This window comes from Lipotes vexillifer, unplaced genomic scaffold (genome assembly GCF_000442215.2).
Source record: "Lipotes vexillifer unplaced genomic scaffold, Lipotes_vexillifer_v1.1 scaffold441, whole genome shotgun sequence".
Lineage (NCBI taxonomy): Eukaryota > Metazoa > Chordata > Mammalia > Artiodactyla > Lipotidae > Lipotes > Lipotes vexillifer.
This window is the reverse complement of record NW_006773600.1, coordinates 775,850-798,139: the sequence shown is the minus strand read 5'-3', so window position 1 is coordinate 798,139 and position 22,290 is coordinate 775,850. Positions and strand designations below refer to the sequence as shown.

The window sequence follows — 22,290 nt, the reverse complement described above, 5'->3', positions numbered from 1 at the left end:
GTACATTGGAATCACCCAGTGAACCTTTAAGATATGGATGGCCGAGTCCTACTCCAAGAAGTATAGTTTTGCTGTGGAGAGGCACCCAACAGACCAGCTGTTGCTATTGGTCTAGGATCCACACTTCAAATACTAATGCTCTAAACTATATATGTCATAGTTTTAGTTTCAAATAGTAGGCATACCTTTAATATATTACTAGCCTTATTATCAATCTAATCATTTCCTTGAAGAATAAGTTAAGAGCAATTCTTCCAACACAGAAGTCATTGTTTCTGGCTAAATGTGTCCTAAAACCGAACTGGCTTATATCCAACAATTCTCTAAGTAATGCAAACAGTTGATTTGATCTGGGAGATATATTATGAAACCATTTTTTTCTTAAAGTACTCTCAGCATGTTTTACATCTTAAAGTTGTATTTTCATTGGATTTCAGTACCATGTGGACCTTTGTCTTGTTCCTGTCCATAGGTATCTCACTATCCATCTCTTTACAGAACTTGTGTCCTAGTTTGGCTTTTCTCCTTTCTAAGAGTATGTGAATCTTACATCTATGTCAGTTAATACTTAAAGCAGATATTTCCATATAACCCTCAATATATAATATCTGCAATACCACCCTCCCACCATGACCACCAATGATAACCTCCCTGGGTCATTCTCATAGACTATAAACCTGTATTTGCTACTGCTTAATACTCACTGAAACACTATCTTTCGATTTATCTTTGAATTGAGCCTGAACACCTGTGCACCTGGACCATACTCCTTTGTTCCAGTATAAATTGATGTAATTAACAGTTCTGTAATTGAGGGACAGATTGACAACTAGTTCTGTAAATTACATTGTTATGATCATCATAAGGATGTGGTTAAAATGCTGCTTGTTGTGTGTCTCATTTATGCAGGTTCAGGAGATAAATTCTACTCAGATCTCTGGACCAAGAATAGTTTTAGTCTGTTGTTTGTTTGTTAGGAGTTGGGATATTTTGAACTCACAGATACTATGAAACATGAAATTAGTATTTCCCTCTTTTTTATTCCTGTAAAGATCAGAGCCAATTTATGACCCAGCTACCAATTTTACAGGATATAAAAACATTTCTATACCACCATCATTTTGACCTTATCTCATCTGCTTATTTGCCAGAATTTTCTCATTAAAAAGAGAAAAAGAAAACTATAACATATATTTCTAAAATCTGCTTTAAAGACTTCTGGAGCAAGGGTAGGGTGTACTTTTTAAAAGGGAAATATTACACATTTCTCTTTATAATATACATATTAAAGGTATTTAGTTTTAGACTCAGTCTCTTCACACTTCATTTTATCAGTCCTATCATCTGTTGGTTAACCCACAAACCCAGAGTCTTGTCCTGTGGCCTATTATCAGAAATTCTAGACCCACAGGGCATTAAAGATTAAATAGGTCTTACCACATTGGAGGAAACATAGCTTTATAAAGGGATTAAATTAACCTCCTTAACTCTCAAATATGCTTGTACTCATGCAACATTTCATCTTTGAACAACATACTACAACGTGTGTGCGTGTTGTGACCGTAAGCGTTATTTTCTTTAGTATTTGAAACTCTGTAGCAGTGAATTTCCTAGAGTTATTCAGTTTTCATCTGTTTCAATAATGCACAAGACTATAATGTAAAAGACCATAATGATGTAAAAGAAAAATTATATCAGACACTTTATAAAACAGCAAAGAAAACTGTATTCAAGACTGTTGCAAAAGGAGTCACGACTCTTGCCCTTGAGGAGAGAGATTAAATGTAACTCTGCTGAAACAAAAGACGGAGGATTTTTAAATACTAGGATGAGCTAATGGAAAAGTACTGGAAGACATTAGGGGCGGTTGGTGAATGTGATTAAGCCATCTTTGCTTGCTAAGTGGTCTTTTCAAACTTAAGTTCCTACCCTCCTATAGAAACTGGGATTAGAAGTACTATCTCTTCTGATGATTACAGCATACCTCGTTTTATTGCACTTCACTCTATTTTGCTTCGCAGATATTGTGTTTTTGTTACAAGTTGAAGGTTTGCGGCAATGCCGCATTAAACAAGTCTATTGGGGCCATTTTTTCAACAGCATTTGCTCATTTTGTGTCTCTGTATCACATTTTTGTAATTCTCATAATATTTCAAACTTTTTCATTATTGTTATATTTGTTATGGTTATCCGTGATGTTACCGTTGCATGGACTTGCTGAATGTTAGGACTTGCTGAAGGCTCGGATGATGATTAGCATTTTTTAGCAATAAAGTATTCTTTAATTAAGGTATGTACGTTGCTTTTTTTAGACATAATGCTAAATTGCACACTTAATAGACTACAGTATAGTGTAAACATAACTTTTATATGCACTGAGAAACTAAAAAATTTGTGTCAGTTTATTTGAATATTTGCTTTATTGTGGTGATGTGAAACTGAACCTGCAGTATCTCTGAGGTATGCCAGTACATTTTGGACGGGTGGTTCCTGGGTCCTTAAGAAAACCATTTCTGGGGCTTCCCTGGTGGCGCAGTGGTTGAGAATCTGCCTGCCAATGCAGGGGACACGGGTTCGAGCCCTGGTCTGGGAAGATCCCACATGCCATGGAGCAACTGGGCCCGTGAGCCACAATTACTGAGCCTGCGCGTCTGGAGCCTGTGCTCCGCAACAACAGAGGCCGCAATAGTGAGAGGCCTGCGCACCGCGATGAAGAGTGACCCCCACTTGCCACGACTAGAGAAAGCCCTCGCACAGAAACGAAGACCCAACACAGCCATAAATAAATAAATAAATAAATAAATACATTGTGTATTAAAAAAAAAAAAAAAAAAGAAAACCATTTCTGGCTTGTAGAAGATTTACATCTCAAAAGAGCAAAGAAGGAATCTACAATTGAAAGTTTTCTAAAGTTAAATGCTCTAAGAAAAGGGAGATCAGGGGCCTAGAGTCAGGAAGAAACCTGTCTAATGTTTAGTCACACTGACGGAAATGTTTAGTTGGTTTTTGTCATTGGTATTGACACTTGTGCTCCTCTCAAAATAAGATAGTTAAGATCATTTTTATAAATTCCTAGTGAGTACAGATATTTTTCATTTGGTTGTTCAACATACCTAGGTTACTTTCCTTGCTCTTTAATATTAAAAATGAAATAATATGTTCAAATGATTAAATCATTATTTTAATTTAAATTGAATATGTTGCAATCTTTTGTGTGTCAAGAAACAAAACAAACAATGATCGCATGTCCCCAAACATGCGCAGCAAATGGGAAGGTAGAAGATTAAGTAAAAACTGTGATCTGCAATTATGACAAAATAATTTATAAAAATCCTTTCTTTCTCAACGAAGACTGACTTTACAACTATTGTTTGAATGATGAAATTCAAATGAAATTGGGAACTAGGAAGTGCGTCATGACAATTGTGATGCAAATGTGCAAAGTCAAACATTTATTTCCTTAAATATTACATTTTCCTTGTCATAGAAGTCTATAGAAAGAATTTTCACAAAGGAAGAAAGAATCAGTAATGGAAAGTGATATGAAGTGCAAAATGCAAGTGATATAAACATGGAGAAGAACTGGAAAATATCTTTGTGTTAACTGAGTAAGAGGTTATTGCTAACCTTTGAGACTTCAGTGTCAGAATAGCACCAGTGAAAACCAAGGTGTGAAGTGTCAAATTGAATGAGTACATAATGACACAAGAAGGCAATTGGTGTTTCACTATTTTTTTTAAGAAAAATGCTGCAAATAATTTGCAGGATTATTAGGGTTAAGGAATGTCTTCTAAGTTTAGATGTGACCTAAACAACTTTCTACTCTGAAATTAAATAGCATATGAAAGAGAAAATATTGAAACTTCAAAAGAAAGTGGATCACCAAAAGAATACATGGCATCAGGGTACAGGGAGAGAGGTTGGCAGATGGGCAGGATCATTTTGGAAAGGAGAAAGTCCACAGCTTTTGAGACAGAAAATAAGGAAAGCAAAAAAAGTAAAGAACGATTTTCAGTTTGTTAGTCTCATTATTTTCATCCAGTTTTCACTACTACATGATCAATTCCATAAATATTAAGGATGTACTATTTTCAAAAAGACTTCAGAAGAACTATGTTTAGCACAGGCTTTTCTAAGCTGCAGTTCATGTTATAGCTGTTTCTAGTCCTAAGTCTTTAAAAACTAATAAAAAATATAACTCATCCTGGACTCGTTCTTCTTCTCATAGTGAAGGGATATATTTAATTAGATTGAAAAGGTGACCTCAAAATACCTACTGATTTTTAATGACATAGGATGTGTAAATTGTGCTGATTAATATTCTCCTATTCAGATAACTAGTGCTAAGACATACTATGTCAAATACAATTTACATAGTAGCCATACTATGAAAATGTTTGTTTCTATTTATGACATTATATGGACACTTCGATAATTTATAGCTAATATATATTTACTCCTTACTTAAGATAGGGCTGAAATAAGAATGGCAAAATAATAATGATGATAGTAATAATATGAATTTAGTCTACTACTTTTTCACCTCTCAAGGAAGGGCTTACATCAAAAAGCAAAATTTATGCCCCCCTAAAAGATTTTTTCTTCCTTTCATTTCTACTCAAAATACTTACCTGTGATTATTCTATTGAGCAAGGACATTAAAAGACAAAAATTCAACCATACTTTGCTTTAACATTTTGAATGATTAACTGCAATAATTAGCTTTGAGTAAATTCACAAAATAAATAGAGCCTTGATACTTCACAATTAAACAGAACCCCAACTTCCTTTCAGCATTTAATTCTGCATTCAAATTATCAGGGGTGCTATTTTAAAGTACTTTTAGGAAATGGGTGTAATGAGTTTTTGGTTCTTGCATTATTAATGAACTTTCATTCAGACTATAGGTTGGCGATTGGTATTGTTAGATAAAGGGAAGTGAGTATAAGAATGCTGAACAGTATATAAGAAAAAGAACTTCCTCCTACTATCCATCTTCTAGAAGTTTTAATACTTCTCATAAAAACACTTTTATGTTTTATAGCAACATAAAATAAAAATAAATAAATATTATTTCCTCAAGCAACTGAGCTAGATTGTCTTTCTAGCTTATATCAATAATTGCAAATTATACAGATGCTAATACATTTAATTCCTTTTTCATGCTATTTGCATATTTCAAAATGTGCATTTCAAGATAGGAACAAACTGGTAATTCAGTTTTAAGATATCCTGGTTGTTTGGGAAAGGAAGGAGCCACACTTCTGTTAGTGCAGATAGCTTTATTAGATGGCTCTGAAGTATGTTTTATAAATTCATTGTGCCATTAGACACTTCCCCTGTCCTTTAGTTTTTTTAATTATAAACTGTATTTTCACAAGAGAGTTGTATCTTGTCTATCATTTTGTGATGCTTGTAATGGAAATGACTAAAACATCAAGAATGGAGTCTAGAGGCTTCCCTGGTGGTGCAGTGGTTGAGAATCTGCCTGCCAATGCAGGGGACACGGGTTCGAGCCCTGGTCTGGGAAGATCCCACATGCCACGGAGCAACTGGGCCTGTGAGCCACAACTACTGAGCCTGTGCGTCTGGAGCCTGTGCTCCACAACAAGAGAGGCTGCAATGAAGAGTGGCCCCCGCTTGCGGCAACTAGAGAAAGCCCTCGCACAGAAATGAAGACCCAACACAGCCAAAAATAAATATAAAAATAAATAAATTAATTTTAAAAAATAGCATAACGTTCAGTGACTTGAATAGGGCTGGTTAAAAAAAAAAAGCTTTCAAAAAAAAAAAAGAATGGAGTCTAATTTTAAAATCATTTCAATGATTTTCATCAACTAATAGATTCTCTTACTTTATTCTGTGAGATACTAGTCCTGAAAGATGTTCCACAAATAAACGGTTTTTTGTTAAGTATTATCGGCCCCTCTCGGAATGTTGCAATGTGCATATTAGCATGTCCAAAGCTCTGAAAAGTTCTGCAGAAAAACAAACTTTTACTTACATAGTCAATCCTCAAACTGTGTTCGTTCTGCTTTCTTTTAACATGATTCTATTAATATTTTTCTGAAACAAGTTTTAGCAAATGCTATTTTAGATACTATAACTATGTTTAGATGTCAGTTTTCTTCCTTCTTCCATATTTCCTTAGAAATAATTATCAACTGAGCTCTAAAGCATGCAAACAAGCCCTTTTGCATGAAATTCAGTCTCCTTTATAAAGCAGGGATGAGTAACTGATATCTTGTTTGATAGCTGATGTCCCTGGCACATTATATAACTGGGACACAAAGCTAGCTAGTCAGTAGGTATGATGGAATGATGTCTTCTGAGTTTTTCTGTACAGAATTCCCTTCCTCACATATATCCCAATGTTAACACTGTTAGTTCATCAAATATGTTTTGCTCCCAAAACAAAACCCTTAAATCCTTGAAGACATCATTTTTTTTCTTTTTTTCTCTATTCTGTTTCCCCCCATATATCTCAGAGCATAAGACTACCAAACAGAAACAGAGTTAACATAGACATATCAGACTGAATGGAAACAATTAGAATCTGTAAAGTTAATGCTTTGTCAAGTTTAATTGATTTTAAAGAAAACCATTGAATACCAACTATAACAAGGAACCAACCGGGTTCAGGATTAGGGACAAAAAAGAGAGTAAGGCATGGGCCCACTCCCCAGGTGTTCACAGTCCCCTTGAGGAGAAAGATAGGCATCTAATTATAATAGGACAGGTTATATCTATATACTATCATTTACTATCTCAAGTTGCTTTGCTCATGTAATATATTTCCAGCTCTTTATTCAGTTGGCATCCAGTACGACTACCAAATACTTTTTTCACTCAGATATTTTTATTGTCTTTAACAGAGAATACATGAATAGAAAATCAATTTTTATTTGTCTGATTACACTATTAATTATTTCTAGATTCATTCTTCTTAGCAACATTTTACCAGTGTTTCATGTTGACCAGAATCCTACTGAGATTGTAAGAAGTGATATATTTGGAGATTTTTAACTAATTTATCTACTTGGAATGGTGGTCAGTGGTCAGTTTGTGTCTCATCATCCTTCTGAAACAAATTCTTAGCAGAGTTTCAGAAGCTGACACCTGATATTTCTTCTCTCCAAATAGATGCTTTGTCATTAAAATTTTAAACATTTAAAAATGTCATTTAATTTAATGTTATTTTTGTTCCATCTACAAATTTTATTTTAATACAGACTATTATGTGTTGTATAATTCATGGAACATCTGACAAGCAATCAGTGCATTTTATCATTTTAAATCTATAGCTATAGGAAAGATACAATCTCACAGCCTCCTCTTTGTCTTTATCTGCATATTGTATTCCTGGAAGCCATGAGCCTAGACTTCTCCAAAGCCAGTGGTCTTTAGCTCAAGGATAAACTCAAGAAGTAATCTAATTTTAAATAATTGAAGCGTGCCTTAAAACTTTAGTCACTCATAGGCAAAAATCCACTTTTCTCTCTAGGGAAAGGTCCACAGCAAGCCCTACCCAGATCTTTGCAGTGGCCTTACATTTATACACTAGTTTCATTCTATTCACAAAACACCTTTGTAAATCTCAAAGTAGAGGGACTTTAGTGAGTGCAATTAGAATGTCCTGGCAAGTAACCTCTCAAAAGTGAATGTGAGCCAATTGCATTCAGTTCTCACAATATTATGAAAGGAGGCTATGGGTTATATTGCAGTGTTTCTAAGCTGATTATCCAGAACAGAGGCTCAGCTTGATGCCAGTTCTTTACATGCATTGCCAAACTAAACAAGTACCTTTTGAGGTTCATCCATCACAATTTATGATACATTAAGCTAAATCTAATGTTATCTCAGGCTGGTGTTACAGGATTTTCTATATTCAGGCTAAGAAATTGCATTTGGGGAAAGGGATTTCTCCTCTTTTTTTCCATAGAATTTCTTTAGTTCTATGAGTCTTTTTATGCCTGTTGGACCCCTGTTATACTCTGGTACTAATCGCAGATTAATTTTAAGTATTTGAAATCAACTGGTAGGAGGAAATGATTTTAACATTGCATGCACTACTATAAATTGTTCACTGAAAAGAATGTTTAATTATAAACGAAGAAACTTGCTTCCCCGTTGATTAACTATATTAAACACTTCATATATTCAAAGCTCTACACTATTGTTAATAAGCTATTTCTCACAATGGGTCTCAGAGGGAGCATAATACAATCACCTCCTATTTTTATAAATGATGCACTTGATCCATAAAAATTAGATTGCCCATATCGGACCACATAGAAATGAAAAACTAGAATTGGGTTTCAAGTTCTTAATGCACCTGTGCCTAGTTAGCAGCGCTATGCTCTTAGTTTTCTGAGCAGCCAAAATAAATTAGAAAATTAAGTAAATTTAACTGTCAGATGGCTACACACACACACACACACACACACACACACACACACACACACACTTTTTGTTTTCCTTAGAACATTTCTGTTCAGTAAAACCAGATATTTTGTTATGGAGTAACATAAAACAAACTCAAAGAGATGGCTCTCCAGTCAGTTGATCCATGCTACTTATTCTGATATTCCCTACCTTTAGCTCACTTGCCAGACTGACTTGTCCCTCTTTTCCTTTTCAGAATATGTCATTTGAAAGACTAATATGATTGACTTTGGCCAAATCATAGAATTGTCTGATACTGACATCAACAAATATTTGTGGCAATGAGTTCGTTCTTAAAAGCCCACTTGCTTATATTGCTTTCTATCAAAAATATAGTTACATATCATATCTAATTTTATTTCTGAATTGATTATTAGATTTATAATATTTAAAATATTTTTACTTTGGATTTTAAAAGTTATTTCTCATGATTAAAACAGTCCATGATATGTAACATAGATATTGATCTCTTTTTTTTTTTATCAGTGGCTTTTGAATTGTTTAGTAGTTTAAATCTAATTTGTCTGATGAATTTGCAGTTCTCTCAACATCAGTATCACTTTAATATGTCACTGTACAGAGAACAAAGCTAGAAAACAATAGCTGCGTAGTCAATAAATTTTAATCACTGAAACATCAGAGTTTTTTGTCATATTTGTATATGACAACCAACATATAACTTAGGAGTGGAATTTATCCTAAATGTACCCCCATACGAAACTATTACACATATATATACAAAATTTTTGTCTTTGAAAAGTATGAATCGTCTGTTTAACTTTTTTTTAGCTTTATTATTTCTCTATAGAAACAGGATAAGGAAAATTCTTACCAAATGAAAGGAAACTTTCATTTAAATGTTATGAATGCTAACAAAAGTAAATGCTCCTTGACATACTATTTTTTTAGGTCTGTTTAAAAAAAGTAAAAGACATTCTATTATCTTATAATTTGCTATGTGCTACAGAAATTTAATTGCATTTGAATTATATGTGCACAGTATATTATACTAAATATAGTAGCCAGATATGGACATTTTCAGCACATTTCCTTTTCTAGATATAAAGTCATATATTTCAGCACCCTATTAAAATATAAATATATGACTGTACATAATGGAATGCCATAATTTCTCCTGATTTTATCCTAAAGTCATATACTGATAAAGTTATGGTTGGGAATAAATAAGTTTCATAAGTTGCATTTGGAAGATGTAACAAACAGCAATATAAGAATGTGATTTAAATATTTGTCTTTCAGTATTTTTATTAAGCCTGAAGCTTTGTGCATTTTCTAAACAATATTTTGGAGGATTCTCCTCTGAGATTCAGACTTCTTCAAACTTATAAAACATTTCGTATCTTTTTTTAGACATAGGTATCATATGCATTGGGTAGATAAACTGGACTATAAGTTACGAGTACACAGTTTGCCATACATGAGGGTCAAGTTTATGTCTGTTTTGTTCATCTCATGTTATAAGGTCCTTGCCTAGTGCCTAGTCCTGAACAGGAGCCCTATAAATATTTCTTGAATAAAAAGAATGATATAAACATTGCTTTTGATACTCATTTCTCTCTCCTTATTAAGATGCAAACAAGGAAGCAGATGAAAATATTTGAGGCTGAAAAGTAAAAATTAAAATAATTTTTTTAAGATTTAAAAATGTATTAATCTCTAGTGCATTCTTAAATAGTTCTACAGATTTCCATGGTTTTTTCTGGCCTTTATTGGACTGAGGAAAATCAAGTTAAATTGAGGAAATTTTACCCAGAATGCAGTTAGAAGGCCTCCAACATCTGCAGGTCTTCTAAATTCACGTCACTTTTGCCAGTGTCATCATATATTTAGGTTTAATTGTAAAAGTGAATGATAATTATGTTTCACTGCATATGCTACATTTCATCATATAGAGATGGTGATGTTAAAGGAGAGGGGCATTAGTAAGATGTTGGAGAAAAGAAAGATGGGTATGTGAGTATAACTGCCATAAAAAGGAACAAACTCTATTCCAAATTGAGTACACAGTATCATTCAGAGTTCAGAACTGGAGCCCTTAAGAAGCCAATAGATGCTCCCCCGGCAGTTTCTGGTAGTTATCATTACTGACACAGGTTGTGAGAACAGCACTGACCTTAGACTCAGAAAGCACTGCTGTTAGGATACAAACACAGCATGTTTTCCAAGCCATCTGCCAAGAGGTTCTTTTGGCCATCTGCATGAAATAGCCAGCAAACAGTTTCTACTGGAGACATCTATGAATGGTGGAATAGAGCCATCATAGCAAATTTTTTGAAAAAAGTATTTCTTTCAATTTAGGTTATTTCACTACTATTGAAAATACCTCATGAATATGAACTGACTGAATTTTTACCAAGCTAGTTTTGGTCAGCATGTAGATACAACCTTAGAAGAATTTTCTTTAATATGAAATTTATGCAATATTTGAGTTATTTGGGAAATTGTGCCATAATTAAAGTATGACATGGGTAAGGAATTGGACTTAATGATCCGTATAATTATTTTTAACTCTAATACCTAATGACTTTATATAAACACGTTTCATCATTTGTTCAAAATTCAACGGCAACAATGTTTAAGTATCATATATAGATTTAAAGCATTTTTTATATTATTGGAAAATATTATCCAATTTATAAAAATCAGTTTTAGAGTGTCTAAGTGACTTAGGTCTTTAGATTATTTCTAAATTACCTAAATGAGTTTTATTAATTTGCACACTACTTGGAAACTGAAGAAACATATGTACATTTTACTTTATTTTGTTTTACTTTATTTCAGCCCAGAGATGACTACCTAGAGTGAATGCATCCCTAACATTATGAAAGTAACACTAATAACTTACGAAATTTTTATGTTTTAGCATTAAAAAAAGGACGATTTTGGATCACACCAGATCCTTATCACAAAGATGACAACATCCAGATTGGGCGTGAGGTGAAAATATCTTGCCAAGTAGAAGCTGTTCCTTCTGAGGAGTTAACATTTAGTTGGTTTAAAAATGGTCGTCCATTAAGAAGTTCTGAACGGATGGTTATTACGCAGACTGATCCGGATGTCTCCCCGGGAACGACAAACTTGGACATCATTGATTTAAAATTCACGGATTTTGGGACATACACATGTGTAGCATCTCTGAAGGGAGGAGGAATATCTGATATCAGTATTGATGTTAATATATCCAGCAGCACAGGTAAGAAGCATATTTATGATTCAAAAGATGTTCAAATTGAGAATAATTTTCTTTTTTTACGTAAAACAAAATAGTCTTCAGCCAAGCTAAGAACATTCTAATTTTCAAAAAGCTTCCTAAAACCAAAATCCTAACATTCCGAATGCCCAATAAATATCATGTTAAGAGACTTTGATTTTGATTAGATTTAGATTTACATTAGGTTTTGATTTAGACTTAGATTTGATTTAGATTTACGTGTGGTTTTACAGAAATAGTGCAAATAAAGTTAATAGTGTTGTCTATGATAGATATAGGCTTCTGGGTTAAATGGTACCAGTTTTTAAATTATTAACTAGGAACTCTCTGTAAAGCCTAAAATTATGTTAATTAATAATGTTAAACACCAAATGGCTAAAGAATTAGGACAATTTTCAGAAATGTGAAGCAAGCAGAAGCTATTTAGTCCATAGAAGAAAATACTGAGAGATAATTTGAGTATTCAAATATAAGGAATATAAGAAATGTATTTTCCACCAACAAAAACCAATGATAAACATGTTAAAATAGTAATCAGATGTGACTCTTTCAAGAACCTTATGATAGAATCTCTTCACAATGAGAATGGCTAAATATAAAAATAGATTGGAGTGAAATTTCTTCTATTAAGGTTAAAACCAAAAATGTGTTATCAATTTTCTCTCAATTAAATGAATGTCTATGGATAAGGGAAATTACAGGGTAATTTTGGTATGGGAGGACATATTAGCTTAATTCTTAGGATGTTTTAAAGCCCTGTGATTCTATGAACTGCAATCAGTATGCATCTGGAGAACTACAACGTTGCTTTATTTGTTTTGCCAGCTTGTTACTAGATTGAATTTTAATTTAGGATTTTTATATAATCCTAGGGCGAATAATATGTGTTGAAAACATAGAGCACAAATGTAGATAGCAGACATACTCTGTTTGTTTGTTTTTTTTAATTGGAGTATATTTGCTTTACAATGTTGTGTTAGTTTCTGCTGTACAATGAAGTGAATCAGCTCTATGTATACATATATCCCCTCCCTCTTGGACTTCCCTCCCACCCCCATCCCACCCATCTAGGTCATCACAGAACTTTGAGGGAATTTAAATGGTTGGCTGCTTCTTTCCAGTCAGGCAGTATTTTGACTCTTGTATGTTAACAGATTGACCTGAGATTTTGTGTCTTTTCATGATTCCAAATTGCAGTGCACACTGGATTGATTTTACTCCTTAAGGGATATGGTCCATACCTCAGGCTGACCAAATGTGCTTACTTTTCACCATTCTGCATTATTTCTAAAGGATATTCCATTCTAGGGTGATGAAAGGTACTTGTGTTTGGAAATATGTCCTTTTCTAGGTAACAAACAAACAAAACTACAATAACTATTTTTTATCTAACTTGTGTTCAAAATTAGTGCTATCCCTAGATGGACTCATTTGAGGATATCTAAGGAAAGCTGTTGACATGCTCAGTCAGTCATCATTCATTTATGTATTTATTCAATCAACAGATGTCCATGGAATACCTCCATCAACATGCTAGGGACACCCATGTATGATATTTCCCATAAGAGTAAGAACAATTTTGTAAAATCCATGATCATTTTTCCTTATTTATGAGAGACAATTTTCCAGATGGTCTACACTGAATTATGACCATTGCTTTGTTTGTTTGGTTGTTTGCCTGGTTTTGTTTGCTTGTTTCTTTTTTGAAACCAATGACAAAAACTTATATGTAAAGAATCAGTGCTCCTATCTAAACAGACTTGTCTGTTGGGAGTGCAGTTCATATACCATTAAACTTAGACAAAAGAGGGAGCAGAGAATGGAGAGGAGAAAGGAGCATTATATAATTATTCACAAAATGAGTCCTAACATTCATTTTTATATACCCTAGTTAGTTACCTATTTGAAACTGTACTGTAAATGACCAGCATTGATTCATGAAATTTCCAAAAATCTTAAAAGGAAAATTCCAAAAGGTGATCAGAAAAGCAGAAAATTCTCAAGAAATGCCTCTTATTAATAAAAGTTTAGTTGTTATAATTAAGGTTTTTTAACCATTATTATTTGTCTGGTTACCAAAGGTGACAGTGCTCAAGATGAAGGAGATATATTAAATCCAAAACACTCCCCTTTTCTGTTCCCTACCCACCACCGACAGACCTGGTTGTGGTCTGTCTCCTCCCTAGAGTGGAAGCTCCATGAAGGCTGGGACTTTCTCTGTATTGTTCATTGTTGTAATATCAGCATCTGGAACAATACATGGCACTTAGAAGATACTCAATAAATTATAATTAAATCAAAAAATGAGCTAATTTGTGCATGTAGCTTTCCTTTTAGGTTTCTTTCCTCCTCCTATTATTACCTCTGCAAGGTAGACATTTGGTGTCTCTCTTCTTGATCTTGTAATTCCCTGCAGACTTTAAGAAAACCATTCATAGACCAATTTATACTATTATTTAATATGTTATCATTCTCAGGGGCAGGACTGGCTCCATAATTTGTGGCATACAGTGAAAATTTTTTAAAATGTGTCCCTAGTTCAGAACTTGATAAGGATTCCATGATGGCAATATCAGAGCATTAAGCCAAGTGTGGGACCCTTCTAAGCATGGCTGCACAGGTGACATGCTTGCGGGACTGGCCTGTGCACGGGATTGTATTTTGATAGAGAGGTCTGCAGAAGATGGTGTTTAACCCAAAGGATAAGTCACAAATGTGATTACGTATTCTATTTTCATGCTGAAACTGGATTTGATGTTTCATTTTGCTTACAGTAGAGTTGAATACCAGAGTGCAATATAAAGATCTGTAGATCAGAGATTGTGTGATTCAGTTGGTATCAATAAAACTTATTTTTATCCCCACAGAGTAGAAGACTACACTTAAAGCAGTGCTTTAATCTGAAATATAGAGATATTACTGGGGATAGAGTTTGAACAAGCTATAGCATGGAGGAAAATCTTAAACTATATTAATTCTATGAACCATATAGGATTCAGAGGAAATTCCCACAAATTCAGCAAAGTCAAAAAGGAGGAAACTACTGTTAAGACATAAGTAAATATGTGGGGCCCTTTTAGATTTTGGGTTTTGCTAGTTAGTACTATTTTAGGGAATTTAGAATTGACCAAGTGGTCAGTGGTTTTCTTATGTGTTAAGCATTGTGATTATGTTAAATGTAAGCAATTTTAGGATGACATTTTAAACTTAAAAAAAAATCTGAACCTTTTGTTTTTCATACAGAATCTTACATTGAATCTTAGTTGTTAACTGTGTTTTAAGAGACATATATGAAACTTATTAAGATGAGAATGAGGTACCATAAGGCACTTCTGCCTAATAGTTTGAAAACTGTTTCTTTAAATGACAGAATTGCATCTCTAGATATGTTTTTGAGTACTTTAAAATTGAAATATAAAATATCTCAGGAAGGTAAATCCTAGTTTACAGAATTATTCATATTTTTAAAAGGCAGTGATTTGACTTAAAAAAAAAAACAGAGGCTACTTGCCTTTTGGAGTTTTCCTCATGCATCTGACTGAATAATAAAAGCTATGATATATGTGATAATAGATTATGTCTTCTTTTCACATTAATTCAACATTAGAAATATTTTTTTTCCTCCTCGTTCTGCAAACATGCAAACTGTTTTATTGTGAGTATTTGTTGTTCTGTCAAGTTAAAATCATGTCCCTTGCAGGTTCTTTTACTGTGTTACTGCTCTGTATCTGGCTGTATGTCTCATGGTGACAGACAGTGGGCCTTGCCCTTAGGGATCTTACAGTCTAAGTTGTCAAATTACTTAGTTGTCAGATGATTTAAAAATAAGGCATGATACATAGTGGAATGGATGCTGTACTTAAAGTTTTATCAGACTTCTGTAGGAATCATGAATGTTTTCGTCAATGTGGGCACAGAAAAATTCCACAGAAAAACAATATTTAAGTTAAATCTTGCTAGAAGGAGCATTATGACAGTGACAGTGAAGGGAGAAAACATTTGGCAAAATATACAGGACGAAGAAAGTCCCAGAAATATTATGTGATTCTTGCTTTTTACTGTAGAATTAATATTAACTGATATTAATACAAGCAAGTTTTATTGGTTTATTTCAATTTTATTATTATCCTTAATGAAGCTATATTTTATGTGGCTAGACTGCAGGTAACTTACATTGTAGTAATTGTAAAGTTCTCAATTAAAACATTAAATATACTGAAATATTAATTGTTACAGTTAATCTTGTAAAATGAAAATCATTCACATACTTGCTGGAAAATGCATGTAAATTTTAGCCTAAAATTTTGGCAACAGTTAAAATCAACCCTTAAAATACTATTTCTTGTTTCTTATTCGTTTACATAAGTATAATTGTTACAGTAGATTTTTAATTTTCAGAGGGTTGCTGAAAAATATCCCATTGCTTCCTCCAGTATTGTTATGCATAAAGTCCTTTGGTGCTCTTCAGCTTGCATGTATTCCTTTGTATGACCTGAAAACTCGTAGGTTTATAGTAAACTCTGAAGCATCTGCATCATGCCTAGAAAATATAACAGTGAGCCTGGTAATCTGTGGAATTCCGTGGTGAGACAGAAGACTCAATACAAATTTGATGATTTTTTTTTCTCCCCTGTTTGAGTACAGGGACATTTTATATAGCAAAAAATGGAGCAAGATTTAGAGGATTAAACCGGAGGCAGCAACATAAGCGTAGGTACACAGAGAAGGTAACAAATTGAGAAAATTAGTTGGAAATTTTATCTTTGCTGCTGACTACCAGGCTAGTTACTATAATTATGATAGTTAATTGTCTGTACAAGTATTCACACCTGTGAAATAAAAGTTCTTGATAATAGAGGACTATGGTACACAACTAATAAGAATAGTTGATGAGCATGAGAGCAAAAGACAAATGATTGTCTTAATTGGATTTGCTTCTTTGCCCTTTTCAAGTTAAGGAGGAGTAGAAACTCATGAAATTTTGCTGATCAGAACTGAAGTTTTATAGAATGACTATAGTGGGTGACAGGTTGTTTTACGTAAGAGGAAGTCATAAGTAAGACTAACACATGTAAGAACTGACAATGAAGCTTCCATGTAGTCAAAAGTTATGTAATTGGTTCCTGAGTAACTGGACAAAGAAAAATTCATTTTCTTTCTTGACTCCAAAATTGTGAGGTTCAACCATGACATCCAAATTAATGATGGAGAACAGAGGTCAGCAATTTTTTTCTGTAAAGAGTCTGATAGTAAATATTTTAGTTTTTCAGGCTATATGGTTTCTGTTGCAACTGTTCTGCTCTGCTAATATAGTAGGAAAGCTGCCACAGACAATAAAATGAATGGGTACCGCTTTGTTCCAGTGAAACTTTATTTACAAAAACAAGTGGTGGACCATATTTTGCCCATAGGCCATAGTGTGCTAACCTCTAACCTAGACTTCTGAAACCCTGTTAATTAAGAAATAAAATCATAACAAAGCTGAACTCTGTAAACTTACTAGGAAATTAAGTTAAATCCACATATAACTTATTTGTGCAAACATCAATATATTTTCTAATGATTGAGGCAAAAATCTCAGTTATTCCTTATTTCTCATTTATGTGTATACAGCTGACCCTTGAACAGTGTGGGGGTTAGGGGCACTGACACCTGAGCTGTGAAAAATCTGAGTATATTATAGTCAGGCCCTCCATATTCAAGGTTCCACATCCTCATATTCAACCAGCCCGGGATCATGTAGTGCTATAGTACGTGTTTATTGAAAATCCACACAGTTCAAACCCTTGTGGTTTAAGGGTCAACTATATTTTACTGGGCTCCTTGTTAAAGATATTGTTCTCTGCTAGGGTGCCCATGTTCTAGAATTACGCTGCAAGGATTCCTGAGATTACTTTGCAATTGCTCGTCTCATTCCTAGCATATAAGATTTTCTGCTAACTGTCTCTATTCTGTTTGTGAACTCTTTCACCTATTTTTTTATCTGTTTCTATACACATATATTTAAATTTTGAGGAAACAATGAAAAAAACCACAATTATAAAGCAGTGAGATTTGCTCTGAACTTTAGAGTCTTCCTGGATATGTAGACAGTTTCCTTATTTCAGAATGGATGGCTGACTTTCACACTGGCCTTAGGCAGGACTAATTTCATAAAGATTGAATTTACTCTTTAGGTGTTGAAAATTCCTCTCTCTCTGTTGACTCTTGTGTTTACTGGAAGAGGTATTATAACTGTCCCTGATAAGGGCCAGAAAGAATAGTGTTTTAATCAGCGTGTCAGTAGGGAAACTATCCCACCAAAAAAAAATAGAATTATCTCTTCTACAGCCTTTCCCACTTTCTTTTCATAGTCATTGAAAATGCCTCTTCACCTATATAGCATTGGAACTGGAACTAAACGTGGCTAGCTGATATCTTTACTGTGGCTCTAAGACCCTTAAATTGCTATTGTGTTTAATTAACTTACCAGAGAAAAAATGAACTGCATAATATTGTTTTTATTGGCCATGTACACAGAACATTCCTCAGGAAATTTTGGGCTTACAGCATACTTGTAGAGATACCTAATTCCATTTATTTGTGCTTCTTCAGTAAAGGATGGTATTAATGTCAGCCTACATGGCAGGTGTAGTTATAAAATTCATATTTATGTATATAGAATTTACCAACAAGAATATTTTATGCTTAACATTGCCTATTAGAAAATAGGTTTTACTCCTTATATTAAATGTGTTTTATAAAAATTTATTCAATAATTTGGAATTGTTTCTTCTGCTCATTTATGTTAGTCTTAACATTGTTCTGTGGCTGATGCAGGTTTTCTATATAGGAGACATGTAAACACAACAATCTGGAAGTCTTGGGAGTGGTTAGGGGGCTTGTCTGGAACCTGTTTGAATAAGTAATACAGTTGTTTTTTTTAACATCTTTATTGGAGTATAATTGCTTTACGGTGGTGTGTTAGTTTCTGCTTTATAACAAAGTGAATCAGCTATACATATACATATATCCCCATAACTCCTCCCTCTTATGCCTCCCTCCCACCTTCCCTATCCCACCCCTCTAGGTGGTCACAAAGCATCGAGCTGATCTCTCTGTGCTATGTGGCTGCTTCCCACTAGCTATCTATTTTACATTTGGTAATGTATATATGTCCGTGACACTCTCCCACATCATCCCAGCTTACCCTTCCCACCCACCATGTCCTCAAGTCCATTCTCTACATCAGCGTCTTTATTGGTGTCCTGCCCCTAGGTTCTTCAGAACCATTTTTTTTACAGTTTTTATTCAGATTATATATTGAAAATAATGAAAGAAGGAGGGCAGACAGCAGAAGCAAGAAGAACTGCAGCCTGTGGAACAAAAACCACATTCACAGAAAGGTAGACCAGATGAAAAGGCAGAAGGCTATGTACCAGATGAAGTAACAAGATAAAACCCCAGAAAGAAATCAAAATGAAGTGCAGATAGGCAACCTTCCAGAAAAAGAATTCAGAATAATGATAGTGAAGATGATCCAGGACCTCGGAAAAAGAATGGAGTCAAATATCGAGAAGATGCAAGAAATGTTTAACAAAGACCTAGAAGAATTAAAGAACAAACAGAGATGAACAATACAATAATTGAAATGAAAACTACACTAGAAGGAATCAATAGCAGAATAACTGAGGCAGAAGAACGGATAAGTGACCTGGAAGACAGAATGGTGGAATTCACTGCTGCAGAACAGAATAAAGAAAAAAAATGAAAAAAAATGAAGACAGCCTACAAGACCTCTGGGACAACATTAAACACAACAACATTCTCATTATAGGAGTGCCAGAAGGAGAAGAGAGAGAGAAAGGACCAGAGAAAATATTTGCAGAGATTATAGTCGAAAAATTCCCTGACTTGGGAAAGGAAATAGCCACCCAAGTCCAGGAAGTGCAGCAAGTCCCATACAGGATAAACCCAAGGAGAAACATCCCAAGACACATAGTAATCAAATTGGCAAAAATTAAAGACAAAGAAAAATGATTGAAAGCAGGAAGGGAAAAATGACAAATAACATATAAGGGAACTCCCATAAGGTTAACAGCTGATTTCTCAGCAGAAACTCTACAAGCCAGAAGGGAGTGGCATGGTATACTTAAAGTGAAGAAAAGGAAGAACTTACAACCAAGATTACTCTACCCGGCAAGGATCTCATTCAGATTCGATGGAGAAATCAAAAGCTTTACAAACAGGCAAAAGCTAAGAGAATTCAGCACCACCAAACCAACTCTACAACAAATGATAAAGGAACTTCTCTCAGTGGGAAACACAAGAGAAGAAAAGGACCTACAAAAACAAACCCAAAACAAATAAGAAAATGGTCATAGGAACATACATATTGATAATTACCTTAAAGGTGAATGGATTAAATGCTCCAACCAAAAGACACAGGCTTGCTGAATGGATACAAAAACAAGACCCATATATATGCTGTCTACAAGAGATCCATTTCAGACCTAGGGACACATACAGACTGAAAGTGAGGGGATGGAAAAAGATATTCCATGCAAATGGAAATCAAAAGAAAGCTGGAGTAGCTACACTCATATCAGATAAAATAGACTTTAAAAAAGAATGTTACAAGAGACAAGGAAGGACACTACATAATGAACAAAGGATCAATCCAAGAAGAAGACATAACAATTATAAATATATATGCACACAACATAGGAGCACCTCAATACATAAGGCAACTGCTAACAGCTGTAAAAGAGGAAATTGACAGTAACACAATAATAGTGGGGGACTTTAACACCTCACTTACACCAATGGACAGATCATCCAAAATGAAAATAAATAAGGAAACACAAGCTTTAAATGACACAATAGACCAGATAGATTTCATTGATATTTATAGGACATTCCATCCAAAAACAGATTACACTTTCTTCTCAAGTGCACATGGAACATTCTCCAGGATAGATCACATCTTGGCTCACAAATCAAGCCTCAATAAATTTAAGAAAGTTGAAATCATATCAAGCATCTTTTCTGAACACAACGCTATGAGATTAGAAATGAATTACAGGGGAAAAAACGTAAAAATCACAAACACATGGAGGCTAAAGACTACATTACTAAATAAGCAAGAGATCACTAAAGAAATCAAAGAGGAAATCAAAATATACCTAGAAACAAATGACAATGCAAACATGACAATTCAAAACCTATGGGATGCAGCAAAAGCAATTCTAAGAGGGAACTTTATAGCTATACAAGCCTACCTCAAGAAACAAGAAAAATCTCAAATAAACACTCTAACCTTACACCTAAAGGAACTAGAGAAAGAAGAACAAACAAAACCCAAAGTTAGCAGAAGGAAAGAAATCATAAAGATCAGGGCAGAAATAAATGAAATAGAAACAAAGAAAACAGTAGCAGAGATCAATAAAACTAAAAACTGGTTCTTTGAGAAGATAAACAAAATTTATAAACCATTAGCAAGACTCATCAAGAAAAAGAGGGAGAGGAATCAAATCAATAAAATTAGAAATGAAAAAAGAGAAGTTACAACAGCCACCGCAGAAATACAAAGCATCCTAAGAAACTACTACCAGCAACTCTATGCCAGAAATGGACAACCTGGAAGAAATGGACAAATTCTTAGAAAGGTATAACAGTCCAAGACTGAACCAACAAGAAAGAGAAAATATGAACAGACCAATCACAAGTAATGAAATTGAAACTGTGCTTAAAAATCTTCCAACAGGGCTTCCCTGGTGGCGCAGTGGTTGAGAGTCCGCCTGCCGATGTGGGGGGCGTGGGTTCATGCCCCGGTCCAGGAGGATCCTGCGTGCCATGGAGCGGCTGGGCCCGTGAGCCGTGGCCGCTGGGCCTGTGCATCCGGAGCCTGTGCTCCGCGGTGGGAGAGACCACAGCAGTGAGAGACCCACGTACCGCAAAAAAAAAAAAAAATTGCAGACGAAGGAATACTCCAAAACTCATTCTATGAGGCCACCATCACCCTGATACCAAAACCAGACAAAGATACTACAAAAAAAGAAAATTACAGACCAATATCACTGATGAATATAGATGCAAAAATCTTCAATAAAATACTAGCAAACATAATTCAACAACATATTAAAAGGATCATACACCATGATCAAGTGGGATTTATCCCAGGGATGCAAGGATTCTTCAGTATATGCAAATCAATCAATGTGATACACCATATTAACAAATTGAAGAATAAAAACCATATGATCATCTCAATAGATGCAGAAAAAGCTTTTGACAAAATTCAACACCAATTTATGATAAAAAGCTCTCCAGAAAGTGGGAATACAGGGAACCTATCTCAACATAATAAAGGCCATATACAACAAACCCACAGCAAACATCATTCTCAACGGTGAAAAACGGAAAGCATTTCCTCTAAGATCTGGAACAAGACAAGGATGTCCACTCTCACCGCTGTTATTCAACATAGTTTTGGAAGTCCTAGCCACGACAATCAGAGAAGACAAAGAAAAAAAAGGAACACAAATTGGAAAAGAAGAAGTAAACTGTCACTGTTTGCAGATGACATGATACTATACATAGAGAATCCTAAGGTTGCCACCAGAACTACTCGA

The 22,290-nt window shown here is 34.3% G+C and overlaps 1 protein-coding gene across 1 annotated transcript in view; it reads left to right on the top strand.

The window, feature by feature from the left end:
* Window positions 1–22,290, top strand: part of MDGA2 (MAM domain containing glycosylphosphatidylinositol anchor 2) — an 846,526-nt gene that overhangs the window by 599,758 nt on the left and 224,478 nt on the right. The window contains exon 7 of the mRNA XM_007448438.1: window positions 11,330–11,659. Coding sequence (XP_007448500.1) covers window positions 11,330–11,659 — 330 coding nt within the window. The remainder of the gene's footprint in view (window positions 1–11,329; window positions 11,660–22,290) is intronic.